Consider the following 15,637-nt stretch of genomic DNA (forward strand, 5'->3'; position numbering starts at 1 on the left):
CAGCCCGCTCAGCAATTCCCCACTACTTAGCATCACTCTGCAACCACACCTCATCGCCTAATGCACACTGCTCTGATTTCTTCTGCTCTCTCAAAGTAAAAATGTCTCATGTAAAAAACAAATATGGCTTCGGAAGTTTTCTCCTCTCGCTGTTCATTTGGCATAAACATATCAACTGCCTGGTCTACTTCCACACAGCTTCAATGTAGAGTTATGGAAATCTGATGCTGTGTTCATTTTGCCCACAAATGGTTTCTCGCCAATAATGTGTTCATGTTTTGAATGATCAGGAGTATGTTTATGTGCAGATTTTGGTGGAGGGCAATAGAGGCTGTAAAAATACATGTGTTTATGTATATGAGTGTATTTTTATTTTAGCATAGTATCTGAATGATGTGACCACGTGCAATATCTGTTTAAATTATTTGTGGTCATTTCATCTGTGTACATTTAATCTGCATTCCCAGTATTCACACTAATCTGCAGGGACTAGATGTGTAAATTAGCATTCATGTTATAACCTGAGACCAGCATGTTTCCTGTACCAACAATTCAAGTCTCAAGAAAGAGCTAATCCAGATTGTTTAAATTTAACATTGTGCTAGACATTACAGACAAGTAGCAGCTGAAGCTTAGCAGGGTTCTTGTCACTTGTGCATATGTGTTTAATTAATGTTAAAATGTTTATAAATGGCATCAGTCTTGACTTTACACTGTACATGTAAAAGGATTTTATATCTAAACTAAATAACTAGTTTTTGCCACACATATTGAGCAGCGTGGCACGGGCTCCCTATAACCAATCATGATCTTAAACGGCTCAAATCAAGATTAATGGACTGTGTAAATTTAACTTTGAGTATCCATTTAACATTAAATCGGCCTTATTGCAATTTATTATACTAAAATACATCACACTTTCCATGCTTTTTTGGGACTTTCCATTGATTTACAGTCATTTTCTGGAGGCTAATCCTAATCTTAACCATAGTCATTTGCTTAACCTAAACCCTCACCTTTACCTGTTTGGACTTTAAACCATGTTGTTGATCTAATAATAAAGAATTTATGTCATAGGGACATGATTTTGTGTCCCCCTAAGAAAGGCAAGTCTCCAAAAATTGAGTGTGTACACAGATTTCAGTCCCCACAATTGATTAATACCCTCCCATATTAAACCAAAACTGTCCACTGTCTGCATTCGATCTTAGAGGAGTAAATAAGTGCACACGCCTGCTGCTTTCTGCTCTCTTGACATAATGGGCCAGTGATTAGTGGCGACTTTTGCCCTTTGTGGGGTTATTCAGCAGGGCCTGTCCCAGTCTGGAGTGACCTAGTGCCGCTCCCTGTCTCCCTGCACAGCCTCTCTGTCCGCTTCATTGAGCCAGTGGTCAGAGCACAAGCTGGCCTGCATCCCTGTGCATCCCCTCAGCGCGGAGCGTCGATGAAGCTGCAGTCTGTCATGTCTGCGGTGGCCTGTCTGCCTGACAAGGTGTCAGACACAGCCCAAGTCCAGCCCCCTCTACACAGCAGCCATCCCCTGCATCTCCTGTGTCCCTCGCCTCCAGCTCTATCCCTGCCTCCTCTGTCCTGCGTCCTGAAATATGGTTTTTAATAAAGAGCACGGTAAATGGCTGCTCTAGCTGCAATAAAAATGAAGGATCTTGGGTCCTGAGAAGTGTCTTGAGGAAAGAGGAATGCACCAGGACAGTGTTCTTGCCCTGCAGCCTCCCTCAGAGGAGAGCGAGGACGGTGAAGCAGCAGAGGAAAGCGCAAGAGAGATAAAAGAGGGGGTGTAAAACTTACTCCTCTGTCTAGGGGACATTTGTATTATTTACATTACATCAAGAAGCCATTTGTATTTCATTTGGCATCAGGAAGTAGTCAGCTAGATTGTGGCCTGGTGAAGAAGGGCATTGGGCTCATTTGCATTCACAACACTGACCCTGCTACCACCCATCTGCATAAAGATGGAGGAGAGAGGAGAGGAGGCAGGAAGGGATCCACTGAGGAGGGCTGAACAGATGCAGAGAGAAAAGAGAGCGGCGATTTTCCTGTGGCTCCAAAGAATACAGCAAAGAGCATGTTCAGAGTGGGGATTTAGTAGACTGAAATAGAACACAAGTGTGCCTGTAGTAGAAATACAAAGATAATACACAGCATAAAGGTGCAGGGGCTTAAATGTGTCAAAATCAACTCCTTAAAGTGTGATTTTGGCTGCTTCATTTAACTGTGTTTTGGCACACCTATCAGCATTAACTGAGAGTTGGAACACAACACCCACACTACAAATGCCAGCCCTTGCATCCCTCACCATCTCTTCGTAGGAAGCGAATACCAAAGCCAGAGAAAAGTTTAGTGTTAGTGGAAGATGACATGGATGTGGCCCAAGAAAAAATATCTTCAGAAATATTAAAGCCCAATGACAGTGCCCTGTGAACTAGAGCAAGCACGATTGACATTCGCACACTTGTGACATCACGTAAACAAGCTGAGGCGCTGTGACAACTTACATATGAAAAATGTGCTGTTTGATAGCACCAGCACTCTGCTCTCCTCCACTTTCCCCCCGGTTCACTCTCACATACAAGGCAAAAAACACATCCCTCGGGACCATATCAGCACTGTGTAAGCGGTGACCCCTGACAATAAGTGACAGATACTGACAAGAAGACAGGCTACATGTGAAATCAGTCTCACTCATTTGCACAAGTACTCCCCTGAGATTAACACAACACACTACAGCATCCAGTCTGGGAATAAAGCACATCCATGTAATGCATACATTTGTACAAATACTGGTTTGATGCTGGCTAAAATTGCATTGTTTGTAACTTAATATAATATAATATTATATATATATATATATATATATATATATATATATATATATATATATATATATATATATATATATATATATATATATATATATATATATATATATATATATATATATATATATATATATATATATATATAAATTTAAATTTCTATCTCTGGGTTTCAGAATGATGACACATTAGGCCTGTTGCCAGGATGATTACCAATTTAAAACAAAATATTTGATATTCTGAATGGGAAAAGTCCTCAAAATGTTGCATATAACAGGAAGCTAAAACCCATAAAAAGCTAACTTGTTATATTGCTATGAACAGGCCTATAATATTGTACGCCTACTGGTTTTCATTTCATCTGAGCTAAGGCTAGAAGGTATTAACTTAGTTTTTAAAGTTACTCCTAACCCAAATAATTTTCCTCAACCTAACCTTAACCATAACCCGTTTTCTAATCCCGTTCCTAAAGTTGATCACTACAATTGACCAATCACAGCAGACCGTCCCTCCGGAGAATACAATCTAGCACCACCCTTTATAAGAAGTACTGTTACTTCAAAATCATTCATTCCAAAACATGAATACACAAAATTAAGACAATAAGTTTAGATCCAGGTGTATTTTATAGTCAGTTGTATGTGTCAAGTGAATACGCAAGTCTCAAAAGAGCCCATTCATTAAAAATCTTTCAAAATTGTAACATTACTCTTGCCTACTATCACCACTAGCATATGCCTTGCTTGACTTTGATGGTGTGATTTTCTTACCTGACCATCTGCCTTCTCTAAGATCATTACAGCACCAAAATAGCTCCAAATAGGCTCAGGTTTGATCTAAAATGATCAGAGAGGAAGGTTGTAACTTTGGTTTACCCATGAAGCAAATAGCAAAATAGTGGGCAAAACAGCTGGCAGTGGTTAAGTGTCTACTGGTTGTTTTGAACACAGGCTACATCTACCTTCAAAAAGACCTGAGCAACAGCAGCAACAACAACAACTGAAGAGGGAAACTGACCTCAAACTCAAAGAGATTTTGCACAAAACTCAGAGCTGGAAGAGAAGGCGTTTATATTGTTAATAATACGGTTTCATATTTTTAGGAGAAATACATGGTTTGGTGCTTATTTTAAACAGCAGTTGGACACCAAAGGCTTCAAACTCAACTGAAATTCTGGGACCCTGTCAACTGGTTGGTATGCACTATGCCCAGACAACATGTGTAAGCTTAGTGTTAATGAAGATATACATGGGTAATTATCAACTTATTATATACATTATAATTACTTTAGTCCATGACTGTGTGTGTTTTTCTCTCAGATCACTACAAATGATCTAAACCTAATGCCTTTATTTTGTGCAACAGTTGCCCTCCGCATCTGAGCCTGAAACATATGTGATACCAGATTGATCCGAGGAGACATGTTCTCAAACGTGTTCTTATTCATGGGAACAGTGGGGTGATTAGTTCCGATGTGTGAGTTTAGGGGTTGCTCCAGCGCGCCAGTCTCTAACTGTAAGCATATGTCAGTCAGTCGTTAAGAGACATGCACTGTCATCACAGCGCCTCGGTGGACTAACTAAAGGAACCGGCAGAAATCTGCTGCTCAGCTGTCTCCTTTGTACATCACTGCTCTGCTCGCTCATTACACAGTCCCACACAGGGTAAACTTTATGCAGGCTTCAAAAGCATCATGCTAAGTGCATGTGCTTTTCGATGACACTGGTTAATTATTAAAAATTGTTGTAATAGAGCTTTGAAGAAAAAAAAAAAGAAGAAAAAAACATTAAAAACACTTTGTTCCTTTGGCAGTTTTAAGAATAGCAGTTGTGACTCAATGGTGACGGTGCATATCTGTTGATAACAATTCTATATTGGGCTGTCATAGTAATAATAGGTTTAGACAATGCAATTGCTTTCCTCTGACAATCACTTTTTCAAATTAGAGTCTATTTATACTCAATCCAATTGAAAATGTTAAGACAAAATTTAATTATAGGCAAGTATATTCTCTATTCACCAAATTGTTACCAGCCTTATTATATACTTAAATTGTATTTAGCCGGTAAGCATCTTAATGGATAATATAAAGAGCAGTATTGCATTGATTGACATAATATACCAGTAAACCTGCTACACTGAGTATCTTTCTTGCCTCTGATGAACTGATATAATAACGTAATAACGTGATCATTTATATGACAATCAAAATTTGTCAAGTGTTGAAGTAATTTATATTATGGTTTGGAAAATAGTGAAAACATTGGTATACACATTATATGAGTTATTGTATGTTGATGTACATACATTATTGCATTCATGTGAAGCCTTTACACGCCCCTTTGTCCAACCTGATCACAGAAGCCTAATGTGACTAGTTGTAACGGGAAGGTCATTTGACACAAAGATCAACCAAATCTATGTAGGGCTAGTTTGCCGTGGCGACACCTGATGGAAAAGGGAGGAGTCATTAAAGTAGCACCAACAGTAGCAAACTAGGTACTTTATTCTTGTATGAGTGTTTGCACTCTTGCTTGTATATTTTGAAGTGTCATTACACCTTTTTGCATTTACATTTGGGCTACAGTGTCTCTTAGAGGAAGGTATCTATTAATACTATGACCTGGTCCTTTCTATGAAAACCATTTTAGCATGTCTTGGGGATACGCTGAGAGCTTTAGTGTTGTTCAACATTAACTATTTATACTAGAAGATACTCACCATCTTCAGTGGGAATATAAATGTTGAGGTAAAGGCAGTCCTCACTCTGATTCTGCACATAGGTGGCGGCAGCATCCAGATTGTCTGTGAACCACACGGGCAGCATGATCTCGGGCAGGACACCGTGCACGTTCTGGGGGCACACAGGGGCAAACTGGGTGGCATTTTTGATCTCCTGCCATGACCCGGGTGCTTCGGGGGGCTGGAAACGCCTCTCTCCTATAGGTGCTGTTGCATATGGGACACCTAGGAACTGTTCGACTGGGCCCAAGATCTCATTGTTGAGGTCCTTCTTGATGCCCCGGATTTTGCCATAGCCTGTGGACACTATGGGGTATTTGGGGTCGACACGCTGACACAAGGACAAGGTCAAATGGAGGGCTAGTCCCAAAAGCCAAAGCAGACAGTGATTGGTGACTTGGTGAGAGGGGTGATACCGCTTACCACCATAGCCCTGATGGCCGGCAGCATTGAGAGGAAAAAGCAACATGTCCAAAATAGAGACTCGTGTAGTCATATCACTTCAGACAGACACAGACGGAGGAGCATCCAATCAGAAGGGAGTAAACAAGGGTAAAAAGAGGGTGAGTGGCAGAGGACAGGTGAGCTGGTGCCCTATGCTGACATGGTGAGGCGCTGGGGTAGGTAGCATTCTCCGAGAGCGCGTGTGGTTTCATCCGTCTTCCTCCTCAGCTCCTGATAGGCCCGAGGCTGCAGTCAGGATCCAATTAGGCCTGGAAGACACACACAGACAGGTTACAGGTGTGACAGTGTGACAAGGAGAGCTGTGCTTTTTAAAGGCGCCGTCAGCGTCTTTAAAAAGCCACTGCAGAACAAAAGTACAAATCTGCTCACACTAGAATCAAGATTGTACTGAGAAGACTGTATTGCTGTGTGGGAGGAAATTTTGACATGTAATCAGAACGCCGTCCAGACAGTACACAAATAATAAGCACAATAGGATGCATTATTCATTGTTTCCATCTTTAGTACTTAGATAATATTTTTCAACTAAGACTTTGCCTGTTCCCTGTCAGTTGGAGTAAGATTTCCACATGGAGGAACAAACTGAGGCAACTGAACAGAACTACCACAGATGAACCAAAAAAATAAGTCCTACCTCGACTAGAACTCATGTGTCAAAATAAAACCCGGTTCCTCACACTAAGAGAATATTCACCCAAGATTAAGAAGAATACACTGACACCAATCATAGCATGCTAGAGTAATACATTTGCAATAAGGAAATACAAGTGTAAAAAGCATGTGCCCTGATCCTAAATGAAGACAGAGGTGTGAAGAGATGAATACTTTGAAAATGTATTTAGTGACAGAATACTGAATACCTACATTAAAATACGTGTTGTAACGTATTCCACCGTATTACTGTCTGAATACTAGTAGTCCTGTCTGAATACATAGAATACTTTTACATCGAGTTAGATTTAAATTATAGCATAAAGATCCAACATAGATTGTTTTTTTAAAGTGTGTCTCTATCAACATAGGCACACATTGAAAAAGCAGCTTATATTTGTTTCACTGTTTTAAAGTATTTCCTATCACTAATTGGAGATGGAAAAATCACTCACCACAAAAGCAGAGTTGCCATTTTTCACTGATTACATGCAGTTTGCAGTATATTACAAGATCAAGTACTGTAATGCAATGTCAAAAAGTAACTGTACTTGAATACAGTTACTCAGAATTAGCACTCAGCATATGTATTCTCGGTACATGTACTCAGTTACTTCCTAACACCGCAAACAAACTGTTATATCTATACATGTCCATGCCATATTATTACAGCACACAAACAGAACAATATTGCATTGTTTCACTGTTGAAGTTCAAGAACCAAACAAACTGGTCATCTTGAAATAGAGCCTTTTATATGAAAAAAATGTAAATCTTAACTTTGAACTCTAAGCAGCACAAGTTACATTACCAGTTGTGTGCACCAAACACTTTACATCATCTATGAACCCGGGCATAGCCACAGGCGTCTCCTGCAAGTTTGATACAGCTTCAAATATCTCTTTAATGACCTCATATTTACTCTAGGAACACAGGAAGCAGTCGAATGTATTATCACGATTTCTATGAGAGTGTGTTACATCAGTCGATAGAGTCAACACAAACGGTCAAAGCAAAGTGAGAAAAATCTATTGCAGCACATTGCTTTTGCTGTAGTGAGGTTTCTGGGGATGTTGTTTTCTCTACAGTGCACCTGAATTAAACAGTCATCGCCAAAGGATTCAGACCTGATGTATGATGTAATGGCTTTCTGGCAGACGGCAGCTGACAAAAGAGCAATTAAACAAGGACTCCATTGTGCTCTGTGAGGACAAAGCATATTGTGCATTCCTCCCAAAATGTCTCTTATTGTGGCTACATTTTTGCAAACAGATAAAATGGTTCATCTAAACAAATAAAAAGTACGGGTGGGCGATACTGGGAAAAAGGAATATGTCAATATTTGTTGGTAACAATAATCAGAATATGATGTCAAAGCAAAAGCAGTGTGCATGAAAGCGAAACTAAAATGTATCTTAAAATGTATCTGACAAATTTGAAAAGACTATTGCCCATAAAGGTGCAGTAATATCACTTATATATACACTTCATAAGACGTTTACAGCACATGTTCTTTGCTTTATTTATTTTTTCTCTTTTCTACTACCTTTCTACCCAATTCTTTTTGCTGCATTTTGACATATACATTTTTTGTATTATCAACGATGTACCCAATTTCCCAAATCATTATTTTTGTATTAATATTTAGATTTTTTGACAACCTCTTGAAAAATAATTCATGTTGCCCATTTAGACTTTTCTTCAATCAAGAAAGTTGTTCAGTTGTTTACTCATAACTAATTTAGTTATATTTATTTATTTATTTATTTTTTATTTTTTTTGAGAAATCTGGTCAGTTCTCTGGTACTTTTGAATAAAATTTTGTTACATTTCACCACTAAATCCTCAGTTCAGATTTTGTTAGTAACAAAAAAAATAAAATAAAAATAACAATTTGAACCAGTACTGTTTTATTCTGTCAACAAAGAGAGCTGATTATATGTTGAATTTGATATGCTATAATATATATGCATATGCCCAGAGTCACATCTTTCTGGCTGAAGAGTCTATACAATTACCCAGCATAATATGCATGTTCCAATAGCTTTATATGAGCTGAACAAGCAGAATCCCATGGCTCTACACTTCTTTTCAAGGCCTGTGTCAGAGTTAGCCTTCCCTCTCCGCTCCAAGTTCAGCCGCTTCCTGCTTCCACATCATTACAGATGAATGGCCAGTGCTTATCTGTCCCTGGCTTTGGGAGACGGAGCCGTTTAGGTGTGATAAAGGCTTTATGTGGAGCTAACTGTTGGGTGAATGCCACCTCATCCCAGCACCCTCAAAGGCGGCGTGCTATCCATATACTGCACTGGCACAGAATACAGGCTAAAGAAGCCATGGTACGTCACTGCAACTTAGTGATGTGAGATGGATATTGTGGTCTGTGAGAGCAAATCAGAGCAAGCTGTCTAAAAAAACACGTCATTAAAAGATCCTGACTGACTCCATTTTGTGAAGGCTCTGCGTATTATAGAAAGCAGGTGAGAACTGAAAGGAAGGCAAGGACTTTGTCAAAAATAAAGTGAGTCTGCAAAAAGCTGAAAGATTTATGTTACCTACAGTACAAGATTAAAGCATCATTGTGAAATGAAATCTTGGTCAGACAGGTTTTTAAAAATGTCTAGGTTCTTTGAAGTAGTTCTATATGTATTATATATATTGTCCCCATACATAGGGCATGTGAGCAAAAGGAGTAGTTTGTTATGTTAGTAGCGGAATGGCCATAACATTGCAATTTTAGCCTAATAATTTCATCATAGTAGTTAAACTCATTATAGCTCATTAATATTTCCTCCAATCAGTAATGTTTTCTAGAATGTCTAAAACATTTAATTCTACTGACTGCTCCTTCATGTTTCCTGGCTTATTCAGACTCAAATTATATGAAGCACATGTTCATGCATTATATACCTACAACCATTTTCCACACAGTTACATGTTAACAAATGTGACTGCACACAGTAGTACAGGCTCAAGGTCAGTAGGCACATATCACATAGAGACGGCTCATTCTCCCTGCTCATCTCATAGGTGTATCCTGTCAGCTCGCCTTTGTAACTCACGCCTCCCTGCACCAACAAGTGTTGACGTTCCAGCGCTAGCATAAAATCAAATGAGGCGTCAGCAGGTTGCATGTGAGCCCCGTGTCCTCAGCGCGCACAAATTGGTCTGTTCTCAACCTCTCACTTCTGATTTCCAAACGGTAGTCCTCCTACATCCCTAACATCTGTTCACGTCAACCAACCGTGAGCCGCAATGGCACCCAGCGCATATCTTCACACACATAAAATAAAGGAGATTGACACACAAATCACTGAAGCTGATGCAAGCCTTTTCTATTGGATTGTATGTAATAGATAGTGGTGTCGAGGTTGTCTGAGAGGGTAATGGCCTCTCTGTCTTTATGGCTATACATTTGAACAGAAAGTCTAAGTGGTTGGTGGAAAACTTGGAGGACTGCCTCAGCCCTGGGATTTGGTACTGCTTTAGTTCCACAATGAGCGCTCCAACTACATGCACTACTTGAGATGACAAGCTGCTTTCCACAGCTAGTCAACATCTGTGGCTGACAAGGCGCTTAGAAATCAAGGCTTTTTGACAAAACCGGCATCCAAAAATCAATGGGATTTGGCTTTTCTTGGATAAGAATGTAACTAGCAACATTGAGCAGCTATTTGTACAGTGTTATTACCACCACAAGGATGAGGCCAAGCTAATTTATTATTGCACTCTATATACATTAAAGTAATTATAACGGATTCATCCATGTTTTTACTTTTCTGATATTGCTTTGCCTTAAATGTTAACAGTATTGCATGAAACTTGTATATCTTGCAGTCATTAACTAACAGGTACTTTAATTGCTCAAAAACACCTTGAAAAACATGCACTTCTACTGTGGGCACGGTTAGGATAGATAAGTTTAATGTCATGCTGTGGAACATTCAGGCAAAGCAATAACATCTCCATGGAGACAAGCAGGTAGTGTATGCATAAAAATTCACATAGTGCACCTGAAATTGCTAATTGAACATGTTTTTACAGCATTAGAAATAACCATTCTGAGGAGCTATGTAAAAAGTAAACTTAAACTTCACCTTAGGCCCAGAGAAGTCAATGATATAGGAAAAAAGGACTACTATTTCTGCGCTAAAGTGAGGAGCTAACAGATAAGGGACTCTTAAGTTGGAGATTAGCCTTGTCAGTGCGTATTTAGCTTTAGCCAAAGGGCCAAGTTCTGCTCACACTCTAACACTGATGCCATCGCACTAATGCCTATAGCTTCCTGTCTGGACTCAGAGTATAGACCGCACGGGGACACACAGGAAGCAGAGACAAAGATGGTAAAGGGTTGTAAAAATCTAGATATCACATTCCATTTAGCAGAGCCGTTATAGCAACTGACAGTTTAGTGCCTACTGTATGGTAATGAGAGCGGAGCATATGTGAACCGCCTGACAGTCAGATCCTAAAGTGCTCCTGATAGACCATTTTCAGCCCATTCCTGTCAATTAACATCATGTTTAATTTATCTGTTCAGAGTCCCAACAAGTCAACCCAAATAAAGTTCTATCGTAATTAATTTAGGGTCACTATTTTCAGCAAATTAGTTCTGCGGAAAGAAACAATCACTAGCTGCCAGTTTGATTTAAAATGTGTCTTTCAATTAAACCTAATAGTTAAGCCCCGAAAATGTTTATGTTTCACAGGTAATGGAGCCAGTAGGACAAGGGCTGGGATGTGGAGGGGAATAGGAGCAGATCTGACGGAGTATGTGTCATCTGAGGTTAAAAGATTCCTGAAAAAAAAACAAAAAAAACATTGGATTTATTTGTACCATTATACAAATAAATAAACAAATGAAAAATAAATATACAAATAAAGGTTTTACATTTCACTTATTATTTAACTGTAATTTGTATTTAGACAGAGACAGATTTATGGTATTTTTATTTATTTATTTTTTTTTAGATAGATATAACTAGTCAGGTAGTAGTAGTAGTAGGTAGTTCCTAACTGTACATAAGTTTTGACAATTCATTACTGTTTTGATCACTTTACTTATGCATTTGGAACTAAACAATACATCAGTTTCTTAGACATGATGAATATACTTTTCTTTCAGTTATAACATCCAAATTTGCATACTCTTAAATTCTGTATTTTCATGAAGACGTATATTGTAAATTAGGCTCAAAAAGTCCATAAAATAAAACAGTTACAAGAACCGTGTTGCACTTCTCACAAATGTGCTGCTTTTATTTCGCGCTTTTTATTATTCATTTTGTGACTTTGATTGGCAGGTTCATCTGTGCTTCTGCCCTTGTCTCTCAGAGCTCCCTCTGTTTATAAAAAACATGCATTAATCAACACATGCCACACCAAAGCACTGTCTTTTTGTTCGTTTTATAGTGTAGTGGAGACATGGAGCTATCTATTCCAAAGGTGAGCTTATTCCATAGAAATAGTATAACTGTGAGTCTCTTCATTTGCAAAGCTAAAATGAATTCTGCACATCACAGAAATACGCTAGTATGTATTTAAATTGCACTTTATTTTAAAACATGGCTAAAATTAAGATTAAGGATCTAATTTTCACAGGCCCATATGGCAAAAAGACAGAATAATGAATCAAACCTGCTATTACTTAATCATGGTTTCATTTTTATCTTATTTTTTACACATAAACAGGACACATTTTACCAGCGTCATGACAAAGGTTTATTTAAAAAAAATCAAATGTATTCATCCAAAGTCTGAACTCTAAACCACATCCTTCTACTGCCACTATTGCCTGTAGACCTCTTGATAAGAAAACTTAACAACTAGATCTCGATTTCATTAAAATTTGATAAGCCCTAATTGCACACCTCTATTCACTGTTGAATTGTACAATGATTTATAATATACAACTCAGAAAACAGCTCAACCCTTCCCTCTAAAGGAAATATTGGAACCTTTACAAACTTCTTCACACATACGTGCAGCAGTTGATCACAGCAGCCGTGGTGATCATTCAGGGAGCAGCACTACAAGCTGATAGCAGACAAAGGGTTTCCATCAGTGTCAGCAGAAGACCAGGAAATCAATATGTCGCTGGTGGTAAACACTGCTCCGTCGCGTTCACACCTGTAGATCGCATGGCCACACTTTTATCTTGGATAGGACCAAACCACAGGACAGGTGAAATTGTGATTTATGGGCTTCCCTCCAGTGGACTAGCATCAACAACCCAAGCCAGATTGAAAGCCAGATAACCACTAGCGCCAGTAGCAATTTAACAGTTAGCCAGAACTGGTTTGTTTGCTAACTGGGAGTGCTAAAATGTGTCACGCTGTTGTGTACACAGTATCTGGTGTCGGACTAATTAGTGACAATGTAGGTGATGAAATAGCTGCGGCTGTGCATTGGCGTGTATAGGTGTCTGATGGTGATGCAGGGTCTGAGAGAGCACTGCAGCTGCATGGCCTCCAGCTCATAGGCTAATGCGAGAAAGCACAGTCCAATAGTGACGTCTGTTTATGAAAGTTGGAGTAAAAATGGCATAATTGTGTCAGTGTGTTATAAAGCCACTATATTTTGTGTGTCTGTGATTAAAAATGTAAATTTCAATTCACTCTTGTTTCTCTTCAGATCGTACAAATCTTTTTCCTTTTACTAAAGATTTCTGTGGAGAGGAACAATAAGAGATTATCCAAAAAGAGTTTCCCCTTGGGGATGAATTCTGACTCAATGAAGCAATTAATCTGGATTCTTTTGCAGTATTTTTCTGAATACAGTTATGCCACACAACAGTAACTTTGCATTGGTGTCTATCCTGGCTATTGTTTATTTTTGTATGGTAGGATCAGGTTTATGGACTGGTATTTTGGTTAAGGTAAGGGCTTTGGAACAGGTTTGCATCTGCACTCCATTAAACATTGCTGTCAAAAATAACAATATTATCACATATTTTATTTTTTATTACTATATATAATAACCATTCATTCTGTATAAAGCACAAAGGTAGATGTAAAGAAAGGCTATTTATGATTACAGACTAAAATCAATATATCTAAACAGACAGAAAAAAAACACAACCAAATAATGCCCAATTAGAAAATAAAATAAAGGAATATCAGATAAATAACAATTTAAATATGTGACAACCAAATACAGTCGCTGTTTTATTGTCTAACATTCTGATATTCTGCCGTAGTGGCCCTTTAAGTCCCTAATGCTCTGGAGACCTCCGCATTACACATAAGACCCCCGGGTAAAACACCTTTCCTCTGCTCTGCTCCACATCCCGGGCGAGGGAGGAGAGCCCGAGGACTTCAGGATGCACTGGGGCAGACAGGATACACTGGATGTAGCCGTGGGCCTGACAGCACTGCAGCCTACTTCAAAATGTGATCACTCAGATGTGACGACACCAAAGCCACGAGCACCAAAATATCCTCCAGCTTTGACGTCATCTCGGCCAATCTTGTTTTAAAGACGGTGCACTGAAGAACTTGCTAAGTGTGCCATTAATCTCTGGACAGGTAATAAAATTTGCTATCATGCTTCTGGAAAAGGGCGTGTAGTGACTATTAGGCTCACACTGTGCAAGGTTAACCAATTCATTACGGCTTGTTGTCATCTGCTGGGTATCCAAGTGTAGTAGCTGGGTTTTTATGCTAGAAAATATGGCCCGGAAGACTTGTGGACAACGTAAAGTGGTGAAAAGTAGGTGAAATACGGTAACATGTGAGGTCAAAAGGAAAAGTGGGAGAGAGAGCATAGGGAGAAGTGCAGAGGTAGTGAGCAGAGCTAAAATAGAGGCAGGTGCGGGGAGAAAGGATGACATCCATGGTTAAGTGGTCTGCTGAATGTCAAGTTATAGCTCATCTCTTTCTTAAAGCTTTTGCTCAAAGATGGCTGCAGACAAAGCAACTGCACATAGGAATGGCAAGATTATTTGGATATTTTTGATTATTTAGATCTCACTATAATTGTAGTGAGTGATGAGAAGAATACTGTGAAAATGTATTTAGTTACAGAATACTGAATACCCTAATTAAAATGTATTTTGTACTTATTCCATTACCTGGGCCAATTAGAGTACTGTATTCAGAATACTTGGAATACTTTTACACTGAGTTGCATTATATTAGAGTGCAGAAAACATGACATATAATTACAAACAGCTTTATTTTTGTTGCACTGTTTGTTATGCATTAATTTATGTCCAATTAGAGATGAAAAATCGCACTTGTACACTGCAAGATCTGCGTTTTCTATTTTTCTCACTAATACCGTGCAGTTCAAAGCCAAAAATGCGTGACAAAGTACCGCTATGCAGTCCTTTTAATTTAGAAAAGTAACAGTATTCTGAATACCACCAAATGTAAAAAATAACTGTCCCGGGATACAGTAACTCAGTGGCAAAATTAAGAGTAACACTTTAGTATTGGAATGAAATGACATAATTTGCAACCACTTTATATTCTATAATTATATCATTCTTGAAACTATGAGTTCATTTTTAATTAAGTCTCAGTCCGTGCATTATTAAGGCTAATTAAGGTTATTATAAAGTGGTAAGTCAGTTCAATTCAATCTAATACTCTAAAAATGTACCTTAAATGCAAAGTGCTTCTTTATGTCACATTAGCTTTACTTTCTCAGTCAGAAAGTTCGGTTACATAAAGCTGGTAACATACAAAAAATAATGGCAACATATTAGACAATGAAAGAAAAGACATATTTCACTGTTGTTTGCTCATGGTGAGAATAATACTGAATAATCATAACACTGAGGTCTTTCTTCTTACAAAGATCTATTGTGACATCCCTAATTACACATCAAATAGACTTATAGACAGATAAATGCCTTGATGTGTGGTCAGATTATATTATTTCTAATGCTACATCTGCTCATTTGTGACATTAAGTCCAAGCGACGCACAAAAAGACCTTTA

The 15,637-nt window shown here is 38.5% G+C and overlaps 1 protein-coding gene and 1 pseudogene across 2 annotated transcripts in view; one reads left to right on the top strand and one right to left on the bottom strand.

The window, feature by feature from the left end:
• The window catches only part of nlgn2b (neuroligin 2b), a 60,621-nt gene that overhangs the window by 31,815 nt on the left and 13,169 nt on the right, over positions 1 to 15,637 (bottom strand). For both annotated transcript variants that reach the window (XM_033978189.2, XM_033978187.2), the window contains exon 2: positions 5,556 to 6,289. In XM_033978189.2, coding sequence (XP_033834080.1) covers positions 5,556 to 6,072 — 517 coding nt within the window. In that variant the 5' untranslated portion in view covers positions 6,073 to 6,289. The remainder of the gene's footprint in view (positions 1 to 5,555; positions 6,290 to 15,637) is intronic.
• Positions 13,308 to 13,412, top strand: LOC117382050 (U5 spliceosomal RNA; annotated as a pseudogene).

The sequence above is a fragment of the Periophthalmus magnuspinnatus genome, chromosome 14 (assembly GCF_009829125.3).
Source record: "Periophthalmus magnuspinnatus isolate fPerMag1 chromosome 14, fPerMag1.2.pri, whole genome shotgun sequence".
NCBI classification, from domain to species: domain Eukaryota; kingdom Metazoa; phylum Chordata; class Actinopteri; order Gobiiformes; family Gobiidae; genus Periophthalmus; species Periophthalmus magnuspinnatus.